Raw genomic sequence first — 22,264 nt, 5'->3', positions numbered from 1 at the left:
TATTTAGATACAAAAGCCAATAGGGAATACAATGATATCACTTTTCAGTTTCAAATTCCAATTTTTACCAAGCTGAAATGCAGTCCCATAGTCCGGACCAGGTCAAACATTTTGTGATTAAAATTTCAATCAAATTGATGAAAAACTGTGACCATGACAGTTCCGCCTCAACTTTTGCAAACGGGAAAATATGACGTAATCAAAATAAAATAGCGCTATCAAAAAACGGAGAAACACGCCGTTAGGAAATGCTCTCAAGAATGTACGCATCAATTTTCATGAAAATGGATAGTTTCTGAGAAATGCTTGTTACGGACGCATACATACATACTTCGGGAGACAAACATACATACATCGGGAGACAAACCTCGCTCTCCGCCCTCGTTAAAACATTCAGTCAGTACTTGACTGTGTTAAAAAACGAAACCAAAACAAGCCCACACATCTGGTTTAAATAGCGGTTCATTAATCTTTTGTCACAAAGCCTGTGAATCCTATGTACGACGACAAAGGATCACAACATATGAAACTTCTAACAGTGCTCTCGGAGAAAACATTGGGAAGCGGCGGACAAATATCCTTCAATGTTTATATTCAAACCAAAACAATGCAACAATGTGTTTTTGTTTTGTTTTAACCAATACTCATGCTTTTTCTCAGACGCTTTTCCCTCTTCGTTCTCTTGCCATTTTTCTTGTTCTTTTCTTCCGTCATTTTCTCTCTTTTTTTTGTGGACTGTCATGACACATAACCAAAGTATGTGGCGACCAAAACAGACAAAGCATTAATTCCTTAACCCGCAACGTCAATATTGGTTTGTGTTCTTGGGCCACCCTCATGAAACCGGCGACAAAAAGGCTGAGTTTCCCTCTTCCCCCAAGTTTCTCCCTTGTGGGAAGTGCCCCCATAACCCTCTCAATTACATAGCCTCCCCCTAGATCCGCGATTAAATGGGAAGGATTAACACCCTAATGGCTCACAGTAATACCACTGAATAGCAATTTGATCGAAGCGTAAAGGGAAATACATTGTTAGAAGAGAGTGGGTAGTGAAGAGGGTGAATGAAAAAAAGGAGGAGGGTTTGTAGTGGTGGTGGTGATGACATTTGTGTTACTTTCTTTTACAAAAGTTGGTGGTTTCTTTTGTGTGACGCTAATTTAGCGGAAGTGACATTTTGGCATTTGCATGAACCTGTTTTGTGAAGTGTTTGATGTAATGCCGCCTTTTCCTGCCAAAAGTGCAAGGGTCGGCTGCTTCATTCAAACAATTTTGAGACGAACACGAAAAGCTAAGAAAACGAAGGAAGCGTAACAGAAAGAATAGGAAAACTTGAGAAATCCACGCAATTCGTATGACTATATTGTGTATCAATCAAGACAAATATGTTGAGGCCATCTTTCAGTTGAAGAATGTGCGAGTTCATTTTAATCGCTTAAAAAAAAACCCGACCAGAAATGTAAGATACTTATACAATATAACGTAGAATCCCCATCAATAATGAAAAGCAATGAAAGTATGCCATTGTGTTGTTGTGTGCCAATGTTCAAGTCACACGTCTCGATAAAACGAAAGGTACGATTATTATCATCAGTCCTCGCCATAGACCAAAAGTAAATGCCGATGAAATCACAGTTTCAAACCATTGCTCATCTTACATCGAAGCATCCTGAACTCAGGTCAAAATGAGTTCGGCTCATTCTCTCCCTGACAGGATGCCTTGAGAAACCGATTTTTTTAAAAAACATATTTAGAGCTTTTTGTAATGTATTATTGATATAAGCAGATTCGCGATCGTCGATAATGATTTTTCATGGTGTTTTGTAATTTTTAAATTACAAAGGAACTGATATGTAAGACAGTTTCAAGCGAGCTATTTTTCGCGGCTGTATTTACTGTGCAAACAACTCTAAATATGGCAAAAGTGTCACGTGATAATCAACCGTTTGGTTTCGGCGCGAACTGGATTGAGCAGACGATTTTTTCTGTAACCAGTTGACAGTGATGAAACCATATGTCTCCTTCCGACAGCAGTCCCAACATTTCGACTTGTTTTGACCTTAGAACGATGTCTTTATCATAACTGTGAAGAACAGAACGGAGATCACTGTCGAAGTCGGCCAATCTGCAATCATTTTCGTCTCGCGAACACTGATCTCAAATTTAGATAAGTGCTCGCGAAAACAATATGGGAGATAACTCTGTATTTTTGTTTTGATAGATTCGCGTAGGACTGTAGCGTCCGGTCAGGGAGAGAATGAGCCGAACTCATTTTGACCTGAGTTCGGGATGACATCGAAGAAGAAGAAAAAATACTGAGTGGGGGAAAAAGTGCTCATCACCCCTGATCTTATCACATTGCATTAATTTTCCACGTAAAACAAATTTTAAACAATTTGATCTTTACCCTTTGAATAACTTTGCCTTTGGAGAACTGTTCTTGGCTTTGCCACCATTGTAGGCCTATCTACAGACATACGTCTGACTGAAGTCACTTTCAGAACGATAGCATTGTGGTCAGTGGCCCCTAAAGTCATTACCTCAGTACTGCATGACCATGGGCTCACAGTCCGGCAGAACAACCACCCCTAGGCGTCCAGCACCGAGAAGCGTGTCTCTGTTGACACAAGACATCCCCCCGCACGTTCCAACCGGGTAGTTTATCCACCCGACTAGCGCTGCGAAGCCTCAGGTTCATCCCCCAAATCGCCTAATCAGGCGCAAAGAAAGCTAAAGGGCACGCGACAAGCGGGGGTAATTTACCATTGTGTTCGTCCCGAATAACACGGTCGCTTTGCTGGTCACTGGCCGGCGCTTCACACCGCTCAACGGAGACTTACACACACGTACGGGAGTCTGCACACGTCTGTCCGAACACCCCCGTGTGCACACATGCGCACGAAAAAGATCCCACGTTCACAGCGAAAGTCTCAGGGCTTGGAAAACACGAAGACACGCATCTCTCGTCTCTGATTATCATGATCGTATTTCGATACTTTGACGAGACAAACCCAATGCTGGTGTGTCGAAGAAGACAGCCACAGCGGGCTTGTTCGAATCAAAGTATCACACCATATCTTCAGCGTATTACCAATACCTGTCCCAACATAGACCAGTTGGTCTAAGAGGACGTTAAACCCTAATAGTCAGTCAGTCACGTACGGGAAATGAAGGGTGACTTTATTTAATTGTGGTATACCGTTAGGAAGTTAGGGGCTGGGTGGTTGGGTGGGAGTAGCTAGTTGATTTTAGAATGTGGGAGGATTGTACGCGTGTGTGGTCAGATTGCTTGGGGCTGTCATTCGCGTGCCCACGCTTGCTGTAGACAAAAATGAACATATGAACCTATTAGCGTGATTGTAATATTCGTAAAGCCACAAGATATGTAAAGACAAATGAAGCCATGAAGCTGATTGTGATCGAGCAAATCCGTTCAAAAATGTTAAAGCAGCATACAGAACAAAAAAATGGAGGTATGCGTCTGGCTATGTTACCTTAACCACACCTATTTTGTTGTTGTTGGCCTTACAAAGATATTTTCTCCGATAAAGACGAAATCCATTTCTTGCTTGAGTCCATTCATCAAGAAGCAATATCTGAGGAGTTGGATAATAATAATAATAATAATAACTGGACATATTTAAGTGCCTAACCTATGGCTTTAGGCCCTTTACAAAAGAACGTATACAGAATAGAACAATTAAATGTACAACCTATACATAAAACAATTAAAACAATTAATCATACATCGTCGCGATATAACCTTCGTGGTTGAAAACGACGTTAAACACCAAATAAACAAACAAACAATAATCATACAGACAAAAATCACCACGTGTACTGTTCACACAATAATCATATGCAATACACAAGTATACACACATACCTAGCGAACACTTTCAACAATCATAGTGTTTTTATGAGAGTACGTGCAGAAATGGAATGGAAAAGACATTAGGCATGGATGCGAAAATATGGTAGACCAGGAACATGTTTCTGGCCTTTTTATAATTTTTATTTTGTAACTACATCAGCTTGAGAACTTCTTTGTTCTCTGTGTAGATATCGACCACGCAGCCTTGTCTCATACTGCTTAAGATCGGCATGCAGACCCAGCCACATAGAAAGGCATTCACAATCAACAGGTTTATATTAGACGTTCAGTCCATTTTTTCTTGTTTTGTATGTAATGTCAAAACGGGCATTACAAAATCATTTCCTCGTTTGTGTACACGACTTAATATTTGGACGCTGTCTCTTGCTGATGAGATACAAGCTCCTCTTGGTGTGCTTTTGTTGCACTGCCGTCGAGAACTTGCAAGCTTTCCTGAGCAGAAAATGCAAAACCATATCGAGTGATACTTTCTTTCCTAACAGCTTTTCGACCGTTCCTGGTTTTCGGTTCCATGATCTTTATCACAGTGCGATAGTCTAATCCAAATACCCCGCCTTTACGTTTGACAATGTAAGAGACACCGACTTTGTAAATGTGTCAGTCAATTTGTTCGTGCTCAAGGAGAAATAAAGTTCGGCCATTGCAGAATTTAACCTCTCTGACCTTCGGCGCCCCTGCTCATTCAAGGGGCTTAACCCCTGCTGATGCACGCGCAGAGATGCTCCTCTTTCTGAGCATGGTTGAACAAACAGGGATTGCTTTTCATCCTGAAGCAAGAGCTGTTTGAACGGATTCATCAACCCTGCCTGGTGTCGCGAGTGCTGTCAAGTCTAAAGAGTGTAACCTCATCGTAACAGGCTAGGACGTCGCAATTATGGTGCATCTTGATGTATTGTCCAGAATTGCAGCTTCTATTGCTTTAAACAATGTTTATTCAGATACTTGTTTAACAAAGCCATGATATAACAAAGGAGCCCAACAAAATTAACCGTCGCGATATAACCTTGAACGGTTGAAAACGACGTTAAACACCAAATAAAGAAAGAAAGAACAACAAAATTAACTTATAAACGTGCTCTATGTGACAAAATAAAGCGATCTTCTATTGTACATATCTTTTCCTGATCTTTTCGGCCTCTCCGTGTCCAAACCAAATTCAGCAATATAATTTGGAGAATACATGGAATAACCTAGTTTTCTGGGTAGTTATTGAAGTGACTCATAAAAATAAATGAAAAATTGTGAATACTAATGGATATGAACTGCCGTTGCTATGGAAACGGCCGTTATATTGGATTTCTAGGAAACGGTTTTACAGCAACATCATACATCAGAAATTCGAAATATTTGGCACAAAGATACACATGTATTATATCTACAATCATATAGAACGGTTTTTTGACAAAAGACTACAGTTGAATTTTCATTCTTTTTTGTAATAATGATAAATGATTAATGAATTTCTTACCGCATATTCATTACAAAAATTAATTTAAATTCAACTGTAGTCTTTTTTCAAAATATCGTTCTATATGATTGTAGATATAATATATGTGTATCCTTGTGCCAAATATTATGAATTTCTGATATATGATGTTGCTGTAAAACCGTTTCATAGAAATCCAATATGGCGCTGTTGATGCCAGTTTTCATAGCAACGGCAGTCTATATATATCCATTAGTATTCACAATTTGCTCATTCATTATATTTAGTCAAGTTTTGACTAAATATTTTAACATCGAGGGGGAATCGAAACGAGGGTCGTGGTGTATGTGCGTGTGTGTGTGTGTGTGTGTGTCTGTGTGTGTGTGTGTGTGTGTAGAGCGATTCAGACTAAACTACTGGACCGATCTTTATGAAATTTGACATGAGAGTTCCTGGGTATGAAATCCCCGAACTTTTTTTTCATTTTTTTGATAAATGTCTTTGATGACGTCATATCCGGCTTTTCGTGAAAGTTGAGGCGGCACTGTCACGCCCTCATTTTTCAACCAAATTGGTTGAAATTTTGGTCAAGTAATCTTCGACGAAGCCCGGACTTCGGTATTGCATTTCAGCTTGGTGGCTTAAAAATTAATTAATGACTTTGGTCATTAAAAATCTGGAAATTGTAAAAAAAAATAATTTATAAAACGATCCAAATTTACGTTTACCTTATTCTCCATCATTTGCTGATTCCAAAAACATATAAATATGTTATATTCGGATTAAAAACAAGCTCTGAAAATTAAATATATAAAAATTATTATCAAAATTAAATTGTCCAAATCAATTTAAAAACACTTTCATCTTATTCCTTGTCGGTTCCTGATTCCAAAAACATATAGATATGATATGTTTGGATTAAAAACACGCTCAGAAAGTTAAAACAAAGAGAGGTACAGAAAAGCGTGCTATCCTTCTGAGCGCAACTGCTACCCCGCTCTTCTTGTCAATTTCACTGCCTTTGCCATGAGCGGTGGACTGACGATGCTACGAGTATACGGTCTTGCTGAAAAATGGCATTGCGTTCAGTTTCATTCTGTGAGTTCGACAGCTACTTGACTAAATATTGTATTTTCGCCTTACGCGACTTGTTTTTATAAGTCACTTCAATAACTACCCAGATAACTAAGTTATTCCATGTATTCTCCAAGTTTAATTTTGGTAATTTTATTGCCGCACATTGCTGCATCAAAAGACATAACTCGATGACACAGATTCTGATCATGTTTCGCTTTCACAACAGCAGCAAAAGCAAACAATGTGCTAGCGCTGGTGGTGGAAGTGGTTTCTCTTAAAAGCTTGACGTCATACTCAAGCAACAGAAAACATCCTTCTCGTAATCTTCATTGATTGTGATTGATGTGGGTCTTACTGTGAAACATTTTAGCGTTAGCTCTCACGGTTAGTTTTCTTTTCTCTCCTTCCTCCACAGCGTTGGCTCAGCCTACTTTCCCTTTCCAGTTCAGAGGCATCCTGCTTGATGCCGCGCGAGCAGAGAACATTTTCCCTCCGTTTAGCTTCACTGCACTGGCTGCAAATCCCCTCCACGCGGAGGTGTTTTCAGACACGTCAGACACAGGGTGTTTCGCAGAAAAAAAACCTCTTCGACCCCAGTCTTATCAGGGATAATCTTCACGGGGTTGAGAGGGCCATCTTCACAAGACAAAAATCAATCACCACGAAGAAATCCTAGCTGATAGCCGCCATCTTGTCAGCAGGTGGCTGGCGGCCATCTTGTCGCGCGCACGACGGTCGCAGCGCCGCCTGACGGACAGCTACCTCGTGCCGCGCACGTGCGCGGAACGTGCATCATTGCGCCAACAGCAACACGCACGCGCGTGAAGATGGAAACCCGATTCTAAGTTTGTGTTCAAGTGGCTTTTTGAAATGTTGATCGTTTTTTTTCCGGTTACTCTCAATTTTGCAGAGAAGATTTTAAATGATTTCACGTGATGTTACCGTTATGATTAAAATCTCAGTGTGTATAATATAATTATCAAAACACTTCCCCTCAACTTTCTGTATTCAAAGAAAAGACAAGGAAAAAAGAAACAAGAAAAAAAAACCGCTGTCATTCTTTCAGCTTGCAGTGGCAACTTCTCTGTCTGTCAATGAATGTAGCAGGATGCCATTGAGGAAACGTTTCATAATGCCAGTTCAGATCGTACATGTATCAATCTTTGTTGTGCGAGATGTCAGTGCAATTAAGTTGGAGGTGCTCTCGCGAAGGTCGTGTGCATCTCAGCGATCTGGCGCAAAACAGCGAGTATTGATAAGACGGACAAAGCTGATATGTAGTCTCTGATATAAACAGGAAGGTGACAGTTTGATTAATTCAATTTGATGTTTGGTTTAGGCTGAAACACATACACACAAACACACACGCGCACGCGCGCACACATTCACTTACTCACTCTCGCACGCATGCACGCAGTCGATCATAAATCTACACAGGTTTTGGCGCGTACATGGGCGCACATAAAAAACATACGTACGTAAGTACACTCATAAACACAGACATGCAGACAGACATACACTCAGACAGACAGTCAGACAGACAGACAGAAACGGAGACAGTCAGACACAGACAGACAAACACTGAGATAATTCCCAAATAACTACGTAGATATACTGCATGATCAAAATTAAAACATACAGAAAGCGAAACCGTAAAAATGTCTCAACAAATTTATTGAAAATACTTTGTTGTCGAATTGCATTTGCAAAGAGCCGCAAACGTTCTTTTTAATATTGCACATTTTCCCTATCGAGAGCCAACGTAAACTAAATTATTATACTCACATAAATTCATTTTTACAACACCCACTCCAGAGAACCAGAAACAGCGATTGGTAGTCTGTGATCAAGTGTTCAATGTGAAGAACCGTGTATTTTCATTTCATTACATTTAGTCAAGTTTTGACTAAATGTTTTAACATAGAGGGGGAATCGAGACGAGGGTCATGGTGTATGTGTGTGTGTGTGTGTGTGTGTGTGTGTGTGTGTGTGTGTGTGTGTGTGTGTGTGTGTGTGTGTGTGTGTGTGTGTGTGTGTGTGTCTGTCTGTCTGTCTGTGTGTGTGTGTAGAGCGATTCAAACTAAACTACTGTCATGAAATTTGACATGAGAGTTCCTGGATATGATATCCCCGGACATTTTTTTTCTTTTTTTCCATAAATACCTTTGATGACGTCATATCCGGCTTTTTGTAAAAGTTGAGGCGGCACTGTCACACCCTCATTTTTCAATTAAATTGATTGAAATTTTGGCCAAGCAATCTTCGCCAAAAGCCGGGGTTTGGTATTGCATTTCAGCTTGGTGGCTTAAAAACTAATGAGTGAGTTTGATCATTAAAAATCGGAAACTTGTAATTAAAATTATTTTTTTATTAAACGATCCAAAAACAATTTCATCTTATTTTTCGTCATTTTCTGATTCCAAAAACATATACATATGTTATATTTGGATTAAAAGCAAGCTCTGAAAATTAAAAATATAAAAATTATGATCAAAATTAAATTTCCGAAATCGTTTTAAAAACTATTTCATCTTATTCCTTGTCGGTTCCTGATTCCAAAAACATATAGATATGATATGTTTGGATTAAAAACACGCTCAGAAAGTTAAAACGAAGAGAGGTACAGTAAAGCGTGCTATGAAGCACAGCGCAATCGCTACCGCGCCAAACAGGCTCGTCACTTTCACTGCCTTTTGCACTAGCGGCGGACTACGTTCAGTTTCATTCTGTGAGTTCCACAGCTTGACTAAATGTAGTAATTTCGCCTTACGCGACTTGTTTTAATTACTTCATTGTACCATCGCTGGAAAATTCGGGTCGCTCCCTCCCAGTGGAAAGCTAGAGGTCTTCTACGTGCCACAGTGGTGACAAGGGGTTGGATCATGGATACCGTCTCTGAGTGCTCATAAAGTTGACCCGCAGTGTCCGTCCCGGCCCGGATTCGAACCTGCGACCTTAGGATCACAAGTCCAGTGCTCTTCGTACTTTCTAGCAAACATCGGCTTTTATAAAATGGCTAACGCTCATCATTTGTTATAAAACCATTTTGATGTTGAATAAGAAATCAAAGGAAAAAGACAGCATAACATCGTAATCAGTAAACTTCGTCACCCTGTCATTCCAACAACCGAAAAATGGAATGAAACAGAATAAAATCAGATAAAATAGATTTTAAGAGTTACCAATCTAAATAAAAGAATACCAGAATCAGAAAAGTGAGATACGAGAAATAAGGAAATTTTGATAGATAATGATACATTGAAAAAAAGTTAACTAAAGAAATGAGCACATACGCAAATAAAATAAAATGAAACAAAAGTTAACGAACACACAGAACAGATAAGTAAATGAATTGACAAATCAATAGATAGATTGATAAGAAATAAAGACAGAAAATACACTAAACTCTGAATACGTGAACAAATTAAATAAACTAAGAAGTAGATAATAAATATATGATTAAATTAGTACATAAATACATGAATAATGAATAAACAAGCAAACAAACAAATAAAATAGATAAATAGATAAATAAACAAAAGTAATCATTTATCAAAAATGACAAGCACGAACTTTTCTCGTGTGAAAAACATGGCAGCTAATTGTCCTCCGCTAATAATGATTAAAAATATGATGAAAGTCAGTGAGTGCCTCGGAAAATGTATCACAATGAATGTTGCCATTAAAAACAGAGCTAAAGTGGGGGGAAGAGGGGTGAGGGTTGGGAGGGAGTGGGGATATCAATGAATCCGCTGCTTTTTCACAAAAAGTTCATCGTCAGACTCAGACACATCAGATAATACTGACTGCTCCGAAGACAGAGAACCACGCCTCTTTTCGTTTCGCTTGTTCTTCGGGTGTGACCGTTGGTTTTCCGGTGCGTATTTTGTTGTCGCTTTGACCTTGTGTGTTGATGATTTCGTTTTGTCGTTGTCATCGTCTGTGTCATCCTTCCTGTCGTTGCTGACAGAGGGCGGAGTTTCATCCAGCAGTTCTTGAAGCTGTTTAATGTAGTCAATTGCTGCTCTCAAAGTTTCCACCTGCAAACAAAAGAGAAATGTTTAAGTAAGACTGAACAACATCAAAAAGCATTTTTTTGTTAACAGAAAAAATAAGTTACCTTATAGTCTTGCCTTGTCTTAAACTCTTTAAACTCTTTTATTATCCATAATTTTAGCGCTTATCTTTGTTCTTTTGTATTGCCTTTTTTCTATTGACCTGTCTTGTTTTTCCCCCTCCAGCTTGTCTTTTCTTACAACATGTATATTGCTTCAATTGGTTATTCACGAGACAAAAGTCACCATCGAGTGACACACGCGCGTACTGTAACTACTCCAGTTATCATTGAATGATTTTTTTGGCAACATGCGTGTGATAGGATAATTCTCAAAATTTTCTTTGGTATATAATTTTGTTTACTTTAATCCTACAGTTCCCAAAATTGCTCCAAAACACTGAAATCAATAAATTTTAATTTGATAAAAAAAATCTCTTACCTTACTGATGCGTTTCTCCTTGCCACCAAAAGGCAGATGGTCTTTGAGTCGCTCGTAGCCGTCATTGACACCGCGCACTCTTTCTCGCTCGCGCTCGTTTCTCTTGCGGATAAAGCTGGGCTCTGTGGTGGTGTGAAGCGCCAGCGCTCCTGGAAGTGGAATCATACACAGCGGAGAGTACGGATCAGAGATTTTGTGAGTTTCCGCTTCATATCTGCAAATAAAAGAAAAAAAGAAAGTGATGATGAATTTGTTGAAAACGTTTGAGCATAAATGACATAATTAGCTACACAAATTTGAAAAAATAAAATAAAAAACAATTAGAAACAAGTCCCTTAAAATCAGGGCATGAAATAAAAGTCTACAAAATTGCGGAGAGCACGGTGTCGGCGGAAGAATCGTTGGCATTTGGATGAAACTATAAAAAATAAAAAAATAAAAAAACGAAACGTTTGACCAGAGAAAGGGAATGTTAAAAGTAATTAAAAAAATAAAATAAAAAATAAAGAGAAAGACTTAAAAATAAAGTATCCGATGAATCCTTCTAACATTATTAGATTCAAGGTTTTAATTCTCTCTTTCTTTTAAAAGAAAGTCACAGAGTGCTCGAGTAACTTTAACGAAAAACAGACGGACGGACGGACATCAGACTAACAGCCATAATTATGCACAGACAGGCAGGCAGACAGGGGAACAACCGGACGGACGGAGAGACAGAGAGACACGTACGCAGGATGGAATGCAGCCAGACAACCTGGCAGACAGGCATGCAGGCAAGTAGGTATGCAGACAGGTAGACAGATAGACAATACGGATTTATTGTGACCGAACACACTAACTGACCAACAACAAAAAAACACAAAAAACACAAAGAAATAAAGAACACAAAACAAAAGAAAGAGAGAAAGAGAGAAAGAAACAAGTCGCGTAAGGCGAAAATACATTTAGTCAAGCTGTCGAACTCACAGAATGAAACTGAACGCAATGCAATTTTTCAGCAAGACCGTATACTCGTAGCATCGTCAGTCCACCGCTCGTGGCAAAGGCAGTGAAATTGACAAGAAGAGCGGGGTAGTAGTTGCGCTGAGAAGGATAGCACGCTTTTCTGTACCTCTCTTCGTTTTAACTTTCTGAGCGTGTTTTTAATCCAAACATATCATATCTATATGTTTTTGGAATCAGGAACCGACAAGGAATAAGATGAAAGTGTTTTTAAATTGATTTCGAAAATTTAATTTTGATCATAATGTTTATATTTTTAATTTTCAGAGCTTGTTTTTACTCCAAATATAACATATTTATATGTTTTTGGAATCAGAAAATGATGAAGAATAAGATGAACGTAAATTTGGATCGTTTTATATGAAAAAAAAATTATTTTTACAATTTTCATTTAATGACCAAAGTCATTAATTAATTTTTAAGCCACCAAGCTGAAATGCAATACCGAAGTCCGGCCTTCGTCGAAGATTGCTTGGCCAAAATTTCAATCAATTTGATTGAAAAATGAGGGTGTGACAGTGCCACCTCAACTTTTACAAAAAGCCGGATATGACGTCATCAAAGGTATTTATTGAAAAAAGAAAAAAAACGTCCGGGGATATCATTCCCAGAAACTCTCCTGTAAAATTTCATAAACATCGGTCCAGTAGTTTGGTCTGAATCGCTCTACACACACACACACACACACACACACACACACACATACACATACACCACGACCCTCTCGATTCCCCCTCTATGTTAAAACATTTAGTCAAAACTTGACTAAATGTAAAAAGAAGGAAATACCCACAAACAAGCAAGCAAGCAAGCAAACAAACAAACAAACAAACATTAAAAACAAAATTAACAATTATACCTGAGACCGTCAAGGTGCAGACTGGGGTTATGGATGATGCGACGTGTCAAAAGGGGGTACACGCCCCCCGCCTCCTCCCCCATCCCTAGGTCTGTTGGGATGCCCAGGTCTTCGCACGTCGGTGACGTCATCTTCACTGGGTGGAGGTGGACGAACCCGCCACAGCTGACGTAACGGCTGTCTCGCATGTCCATCATGCCGTGTTGATGTGTTTGAGTTTCCGCTACAAAAATAAAGTAATATAATACATAGGAGTTGTTCTTTGCTACTGGTCACAAGTGGGGGTCAGCTCACACGGACGCATTTTTTCAATACAGTCTAGGGGAGAAACTGGTCACAAAGCACCCAGTACATGCCAGAGAGATAGGAGAATCGGCACAATCAAAGAAAATAACAAAATCATTCAATAGATATGGAAATATTACGATTTACTGTGAAAATGCTAGCAAAAATGGCGTCCAAAAATGGGAACGCACACTTGGTGCGTCTTTGAAGACTTACCTCCCGTTCTGTGTTGTTGATAATAGTCGTGTTTGGGCTGTTTTACTTGAAATAGTATCTAATAAAACTGATGCAGTTCTTGAAATGTTACAAATTATTGTTGTATTTGTGAAATGCGAGAGTGTTCTGAGGCGTAATCTGCATACGGCTGATGTCCCACATAGGGTACCCCACTTCGATCAGCGTATCACTCCAAATGAGCTTCATAGCAGAAAAGCAGATACACTACCAAAACACTGCATAACAGATCTACAAGACTGAGCCAGAATCATTGAAATTTACTTTCTGTATAAAATATTGCAATCAAATTTGTTCACGCCGTCCCACAAATAACGCAGGTTACCCTCGCCTTCGATTCAAAGTAACTCCAATCTGACTGAATTACCATCGAAACGCAGATGACGAACTGATTCACCACACATTTGTGGTATTTTACACACAAATTTCAACTGTGTTGTTTCGCGATAAACAGCCATCGAGTGTATCTCCCCGTTAACCGCATTTGAAAACGTCTTTTAACAAGACCATGTTTCGACAGCCCAGACGGGGAGGATCCTCGATAGCTCACAGGGTATATAATGTTTTCCGCCGTTTTTTGAAGAATCCTTTCAAATTTGCTATTCCAAAAGTACCTTATGACACGACTCGAGTGGCAAAGAACATTCTCTGCAATTCCTGTCTCAGTCCGTGCAGCCGTTTCGGGTCCTATCGTCATCATACAAACATACACACAGACACACAAGAACCAGCTTTAAAAGTTAGATTATGTAGGAACCATGTGAACCAGTGATTTTTTCTTATGTACAACAGATACTACAGTATTTCTGCTTTATGAAAAGCAATATTTCAAAAACAAAACTAGAGATTTGAATTTTGACCACTGTTCCCCCTTTCTGTCACCAGTACTGAAGAACAACTCACATGTATGATACAAAATCGTGTATGTCCATCGTGATTTGATGATGTCATGACAGTGTCCGTACAAAGTGTAATGATGATGAATGTGCACCGAAATAATGACACTGAGTGTGTTTCAACGTATGTAGGCTTACACAAAAAAATAATAATGATAAAACGACGATTGTAGTTTCCATAAATTATTACTCTGAATGGTTGTTCGTTAATTTTCAAGTAATAAAAAACATTGTGTCAGAAATAATATGATAATTGTAAAAATCAGGTAGCAACTTGTGAAACTAACAAATGAAGTAAGCTCCATGAATAATTGTTCATTATGGTTTTTTTTATTTTATTTGTGCGCAAACCGTAAGTACCACAGTGTTCACAATAACTGACATTTGTACTACAATAATACATTTAATCAAGAATTTACAATTCTCTTTACAAACCCGCCGAACGAACAAAAGCTGATTTCATATTAACGATATTTTTCTCTCTCAAAATGAAAATCATTGCCTCTTGCTGGTGGATCGTACTTTTAAGTTTTATTGTTAACAAACAAACAAACAAACAAAGACACAAACAAAGACATAAACAGGACACTATATGGTACAAGACGGTATAGAATCTATGACTCGATGTATCCACAACATTTTATTCATAAAATTTCCTAATCCGCTGATATTATTTTTACCTAAACCTCAAGAGAATTTGGAGCACGAAAGCGAAGCTTTAAATTGCTCACATAAGAAAAACAAACAAAGAACAAATGTATCCGGTAATGAAAGTATTAGATGTATGGGATCAAAATTGGACAGCAATATAACGCAAATCAGAAAAAACGATCACAAAAGATATATAAGCCTACACATCATACGTGCCCGCTGAAGGATCAGGGGCATAGCAGCATATGAAGACAAAGAACATGTCAATATATAAATAGATTGGTGAATTGACACAAAAAGAAATCTGAAATAAAACAAATAAAGCGGAGGCAAAAAAGTACATACTGTGCCAGGGTAAAACATAACAACACAAACAGCTCCCAATAAAAAACATAATTATAAAACAGGACAGAAGAAACAGATCTTTTAAATGTTAATAGTTGAAAAGCGTACGGTGGTTATTAAGTGTGTGCAAGAAGGTGTTATACAGACACAATTGACAAAAAAACCAAACAATGTCTGGTAAATTATAGTTGAAAACATGCATCTACCCTTTATAACACCTACCTGTTATCAAAACACCGGGTCAAAACTTCAGCTTCTCAAACACAATGTGGTGAGCCTGACATCGAAACAATATTTGTCGTGTATATTGCACCGGTCTCTTAGTCCGTGCGGGGGTAAGTCTTTTATTCCTGATGTTTGCAACACTTTCTCAAGCCACGCAGCTAATTCGTAAATGACGGTTGTTGGATAACCACCCCTAGTTCAAATCTCTTAAAAATTCCTCGCACGCGAACGGCTACACTAAGACCACGGACGCTCATTGGTTGGCGGCTTTCATTGACAGGGGAGTATAAACCGATATCCCCCTCACTGGGCGGAGCTTGACGGAGAAGAGGGAAAACAGTAGCGGTTGTGCGACAACATCGATGACTGGGCTGTCTGAGCAGGGCTCTGTTATTTTGAAGGATTGCGAGCAAACCTTCGAGATGTTCTACCGTGTTACTGGCTGTGTTTTAATGGTAAATGAGTCATAGGCCTAATTTTCTGTTTAACAATCACTGATGGTACATTTATGGCTATAAATAAGAGAGAGAGAGAGAAAGAAAAAAATAGTAAACTTCCGCTGAATGGACAACAGACATAATTATGTGGAATAATATGACGGCAGTCGCTGAAAAGAAGCTATATAATCAGTACTTGTTTTTCGTTCTCTTTCCTTTTTTTCACCTCTTTTTTCTCCATTTCTAGTTTAAGTTTGAACAAGCACAGTGTTATTGTCACAGTTTCTGCAATAAGATATGAATAATACAAAGTATGTGTGCACTTAGTTATACAACAGAAACTAAAGAACTACACAACATTGTGAAGTTTAGACATAAATGAGTAAACGAATAGATAAAGAAACGAATGGTATTTTTTTTTTTAGCTGTTGTTAACATATGCCCTCCAGCAAAAGATAGTACACAGCCTTTTTTTCTTGCTGCCAAATGTATACTAATTAACTAATCATAAAAAGATAATCACCTATAGCCTTGTCCATTTTGCCTTCAATGTGTGTATGATTCATAATGACAGTCATTGTATGTTGATTCGGCAGACGTCAGAAGAAGATAGGGGTCAAAATAAAAAGTAGGAACATTGCCACAGCGCTCTCTTCTATCTTTTTCAGTCTTTTAATTCATTATGAAACATAGATAAACCCGAAAACTCAATATGGTCACCAACAACAACAACCCAAAAATCAGTTAGACGATGAAATTCACTAAAAACACGTAAGAATGTGTGTGTGTTGTGACTCCGCTTTTATGGTGTGTTGCAACTGAATACACTGAAGTGCACAAGTATGCTATTTGTATCAGTGTAGGAACATTAAAGTTACAGGACGAAGTGAGAAAAATTTGGTATATTCCAAAGGAGGTTCACAACATGTAAAATGAAAATTTCACATAGCCCCTTAGCGTATAACTGGTGCTGCCTTAATGTTTCTTTGAACATTAAGAAACATTGCTGTCATGACTGGACAAACATAAATATTGTTTTTTGCTTTTAATGACCACACAACCGTCTGATTCTCTTGATATTTTGTACCAAAAGCATGACTACAAGTACCAATGATTCGCATGCCAAATTTCACACCGTGTTGTCGTGTGTCTGATGAATTATTTGCTCCCAAAGTATAGCACAATTAGGCACTTCTTTACACCCAAAGAATTATTATTCATTACACCAAATTACATAGATTAAGAAAGCTATATTTATTCTCTTTACTCACAAAACTATATCACGATATAGCCAAAACTACTATAAATTTGGTACTGTCATAAGTTTGAGTGACTTTCTCCGACAAAATGTCCGATTTGTCCGCGTGAGACGTCACGCATATCAATACTTTTTCCTTTTTTGATTTCCACTTTGTTGTAAATTCTCAAATATAAATCTGGATATTTCTACGGAGGTTCATAGGCCGGAAAATCGCAAAACGCACGTGCAAACCGTGCCATCGTTCCCGTGCGTAGATTATTAAAATTCACATGCAATCCACAGTAAAAAAAAAAAAAAGTAAAATAAAAGGCCTCCTTGAACTGTATTCAAAGCAAGAATCCGTTGCGTCAAAATAACGCGTCGCATGTGACATAAAATCTAAGGTGTGTACTATCGTTTGACGTTGAATACAAATATCTGCGCACATATGTATAATTTTCCTTCTTTAAAAAATATACATATACCAACACAGTCAAATGTTTGCTTCAAGAATATCGGTTTATTTTGTAAGTCTTCTTCTTCATTCAGTTTATCTATTCCTTTAATTTATCTGAAAAATATTAAATCTGAAAATGTACCTCTGCATATCTTAAAGGCACAGTAAGCCTCCTGTAAACCATCACAGATACTGTCAGGCTTTTACACACAGTACAAACACCCTTCCATTGAACACTCACCAAACGGGAACATCCTAGGTGCCCTCCGTAAAGAGCGAGCAATTTTCAAAGAATTTATTTTTGCGTGGTTTATCTTATCCCTGAGCCATCGTGAACCTGTGTGATCAAGTTTCCCTTTTTCACAATGTTAGTAATTTGAATGCGACTCGCTGTGAGCTTATCTGCAATAGCACGTTATTAATCAATCAATCAATCAATATGAGGCTTATATCGCGCGTATTCCGTGGGTACAGTTCTAAGCGCAGGGATTTATTTTTATTTTTTTAAAAATTGTTATGCAATTTATATCGCGCACATATTCAAGGCGCAGGGATTTATTTATGCCGTGTGAGATGGAATTTTTTTTACACAATACATCACGCATTCACATCGGCCAGCAGATTGCAGCCATTTCGGCGCATATCCTACTTTTCATTTTTCATTTTTCATTTTTTTCATTTTCATTACTTTATTGTCCCATCGCTGGGAAATTCGGGTCGCTTCCTCCCAGTGGAAAGCTAGCAGCAACGGAGTCGCGCTACCCAGGTGTCTGCGTGTTTAAGTGTATTCAGCCACCTGCACTTATGGCAGAATGACCAAGGTCTTTTACGTGCCATTGTGATGACACGGGGGTGGGACATGGCTTCCGTCTCTGGGTCTGCACATAAAGTTGACCCGTGTCCGTCCCGGCCCGAATTCGAACCTGCGACCTTCCGATCACAAGTCCAGTGCTCTACCAACTGAGCTACCGGGCCCAGTAGCCTATTATTCACGGCCTATTATTCCAAGTCACACGGGTATGTTGGTGGACATTGTTATCTATGCCTATACAATTTTGCCAGGAAAGACCCTTTTGTCAATCGTGGGATCTTTAACGTGCACACCCCAATGTAGTGTACACGAAGGGACCTCGGTTTTTCGTCTCATCCGAAAGACTAGCACTTGAACCCACCACCTAGGTTAGGAAAGGGGGGAGAAAATTGCTAACGCCCTGACCCAGGGTCGAACTCGCAACCTCTCGCTTCCGAGCGCAAGTGCGTTACCACTCGGCCACCCAGTCGTGTACCTCTGACTATGCACGAAACAAACGGCTGTGGTTCACAAGAACTCTAGTGATGGCTTTTGACTGTTCAGAGGAACTGGCGATAGGTATAAACCGTCGTCTGCTACGAGAACCACGACCTTGCTTGACTCTGCTTCCGGGCTTTTCTTTTTTCAAACTTTCAAAACTTCGAATTGTACTGATCTTGTCTTGATGAAAAAAAGAATTCTTTTATGATTTAAGAATGTTTGTGTAACAAGCTGTCAATTTATTATTTAGATTTTAAAAGTTAGGTCTAGCGCCAAAACGCACCACGGTCCGATTGTCTCTGACACTCTCTCCGCAAAATTAATTCTTTGAAAAATGCTCGCTCTTTACGTAGGACACCTAGGATGTTCCCGTTTGGTGAGCGTTCAAATGGAAGGGTGTTTGTATGTCACAAAGATGTGAGTAGCATATTTGTGAGGTGAAACCACGTCGTGTTTTTAACCTCCCTAAATGTTGTACAGGCGATGGTAGCTGACGGGACTGGCGTTATTCACGTGTTTCTTGTGTTCCACGCAAAACTGGCTTTAGCTTGATATGAGCTGTGTTTGAGACATGTAGCTGGTCGGGGGTAAATAACGTCCGAAGGTTGTTCAGCGTGTGTCAGACTTGTTCTGGGAACAAGTACTCTTTCAAGAGACGGGTCTCTTAAGGTAAATGATTTACTATGTTGTATATTATTGACGTTGGAATACATAGCTGGAGCGTAAAGGTTAGTGTATATAAAGTGCACCAAATCTTAGTGTGAAGCGTTGAGAGAATTATTGATGTAATTGTTTCACGGTTTTTCATGGGGAATTTCTTGAACATAATTGCTACGCATTTATGTTATGTTTAAGACGGTCATGCTTTGTATGGGGAGTGTTATTCATAGATTAAGTATTAGTTTGGATATTGAATGTGGACGGAATGTGAAAGTGGAATGAACGAGAATGTATGAGTGGTACATGAACGTTTGGAAGAAGAGATGGTTTTAGAGAATGTTGTATTAAGACTTGGTTAAATTCTTTAGGAGTTTCCATGAGGGATTTCCATGGCGTATAAGGGAGGGTCCTTACACGGGAGAAGCGCGAAACGATGATGGGAGCAAGGGACCACCTCGGCGCAGATGACTAGACGAGTGGAGTCTTCATCGGTACCGGTCGTAGCTGACGACGGTTGTTTCCGCTACGGGCGGAAGGGTTTCTCAGGGAGAAACCTGGAAGGTGTGTGTTGGCAACTTCAGTGAGAGGTGTGTTGGCATCTTCAGTGAAAGGTGTGTGTTGGCATCTTCAGTGAAAGGTGTGTGTTGGCATCTTCAGTGAAAGGTCTGTGTTAGCATCTCTGTGTGTTGGCATCTGAATTCATTATTCTACGAGGATTCAGCGAGACAAGTAAGTGAACTGGCGACATGCAGTGAGCCGTGATACGAACTCGTGAGTGTCTGCTGGTACCTTCTTGTGTGCGTTAATCTATATTTGAGAAAGTATTGTTATAATATGTATTTACATGCCTTGAGTGAAAGCTGGAAGATTGTGCGAACTGTGTGTCGAAAAGTTGTTTCGTATTGATGTATTTAAAGTGAAGAAGTATGTTGTTTTTTTGGTTGAGGAAATAATGAGCCTGCATCCTCCCAAATTCTGTTTTTGAAGTGTTTGGTGTGAAAGGGTAGAGACAGTGCAATAGGGCAGAACACGTACATTAAATTCACATGCAAACCACTTCGTGACATTGTAATGTGTGTAAAAGCCTGACAGTATCTGCGATGGCTTACGGGAGGCTTACTGTGCCTTTAAACAACGAGACAATTGTATTATTCGACTTCTCTCTCTCTCTCTCTCTCTCTCTCTCTCTCTCTCTCTCTCTCTCTCTCTCTCTCTCTCTCTCTCTCTCTCTCTCTCTCTCTTTCTCACCCCGTAAACACTTTGTGCTGCCTCTATCCTAATTTCTTCTTGAGGTGGTTTTTTTTACCTAGCTAACTATGTACTAATAGGCGCCAGGGGTGACGTGTGCGTCCATGCACACATTTTTAAAGTCATCATCTATAATCGGACTTTTTAATCATAAGAAATTACAAAATGTACTCAAGTCGGATTCAAATTAGCTGTAAGCTTTTTTTCTTTCTGCGCGAGCCATTTGATAGTAAAACCGTCGAACCGAATCATTTTGAGTGCTGTGAAAGTAAACAAAATTTGCGCAGCCTGTGTTGAAAACTGATCAGCTGAAGGCATGTTACGCTACACAAGGCAGGTGTACCCTTTAGTAGAAATTAAAAGCTAAATCGTCACTTGAAAATTTATCACAAACATAATCGAATTACATTTAACAGCTCAGCTGAAGAAATGGCAGAGTACCCTGACACCACTTCATCAGCTACAAGGATGCGCTCTCGGGGATCCACAGCAAAAAAGGAACATCGCTGTTATACATCAACCCGTTCGAGAACATACCCGTTTGACACCATGGAATGTTTCATTCGGGTTCGAGTTCAAATCAAATCCCGTGCAATCTGGATGAAAAACACTCGGACAGGACTCTGTTTTGTACTCCAATCCAAACACCGAAGTGTCACTACCCTAAGTTGGTATTGTTCCGGAGACGGTTAGGCGAGTCTATTACTCAACGTTTTCTTCCGGACTTGGCTTTCTCGTAGCGTGGCTGAAATCTTGCAAGAGGACGTATTTTTGGACGTGTCAGGAATCTGTCTGAATTTTAATCTAGGAAAACATCTCTGTACTCTGGGTTTTGCCGAATGTTAATCTTGTTTTTATAATCTAGTGAGTGGTCTGCCAGGATTTTTGTCAACAAAAGGGGAAAGAGACGCAGAGAACAAAACATAACATAAAATGATAATAAAAAAATACATACAAATCGGATATAAAGGTGAATATACCAGGTAATTTTTTTTTTATATCAGATAAAATAAAATAAATTAGGCAACTTATAAAGTAAAGCTTTATAAACGTGAAGTAAAATAAAATAAAATAAATGTACACAACTGAAAATGTTACAATCTTATTTTATGACTCCCCTGAAATTGAAAAAGTGTGTGTGTGTGTAAGAGGAGGCGAAGAAATAAATCATGTATCTGTATTTCTTTTGTTTTATTGATTATGTTGCAGCTCTTTTAGCCTCACCCTCTTGTAAAAACAAAAACACAACAGCTCACTTTTAGAGTATCTTCTGACAAAACACACAGTTGCGACGCATCTACATCAACATTGACTACAAGTCTGCACAAGTTCATCTAAACTAAGCAAAAAAATTATTGCACCCATTTTCCTACCCCAACTAAAACATTCATTCCCGTGTCATGTTATGCAAACTGTATATGGTCGATATGGGTGGTACCCTTACTTCGGCGGCGGTCATGTGATACCTGTACCTGAAATCGTTGATCCGAAAAGTGTGCCAGAAAGCCCAGTGAAGGGCCTTTAATGGTATATAAAGTTTCAA

At 39.0% G+C, this 22,264-nt stretch overlaps 1 protein-coding gene across 1 annotated transcript; it reads right to left on the bottom strand.

The window, feature by feature from the left end:
- Positions 1-8,051: 8,051 nt before the first annotated feature.
- On the bottom strand, positions 8,052-15,589 carry LOC138962507 (achaete-scute homolog 4-like). The gene is made up of 4 exons (XM_070334345.1): positions 15,386-15,589; positions 12,753-12,975; positions 10,892-11,105; positions 8,052-10,435 (listed from the first exon to the last, which is right to left on the bottom strand). Exons 2-4 carry the CDS (start codon positions 12,947-12,949, stop codon positions 10,136-10,138), a joined length of 711 nt encoding a protein of 236 aa, XP_070190446.1. The 5' UTR covers positions 12,950-12,975; positions 15,386-15,589; the 3' UTR covers positions 8,052-10,135.
- Between the last annotated feature and the right edge of the window lie 6,675 nt (positions 15,590-22,264).

Source organism: Littorina saxatilis, linkage group LG3 (genome assembly GCF_037325665.1).
Source record: "Littorina saxatilis isolate snail1 linkage group LG3, US_GU_Lsax_2.0, whole genome shotgun sequence".
Classification (NCBI taxonomy): domain Eukaryota; kingdom Metazoa; phylum Mollusca; class Gastropoda; order Littorinimorpha; family Littorinidae; genus Littorina; species Littorina saxatilis.
Note: the sequence above shows the minus strand (reverse complement) of the source record. Positions and strands in the feature narration are given on the sequence as shown.

Coding starts and splice junctions, on each gene's coding strand:
- LOC138962507 (XM_070334345.1), bottom strand. CDS start 12,949: ATGATGGACATGCGAGACAGCCGTTACGTCAGCTGTGGCGGGTTCGTC. Junction 11,106..12,752: donor CTGCACCTTGACGGTCTCAG/GTATAATTGTTA, acceptor TTTTATTTGCAG/ATATGAAGCGGAAACTCACA. Junction 10,436..10,891: donor AGGAGAAACGCATCAGTAAG/GTAAGAGATTTT, acceptor TTTTGTTTGCAG/GTGGAAACTTTGAGAGCAGC.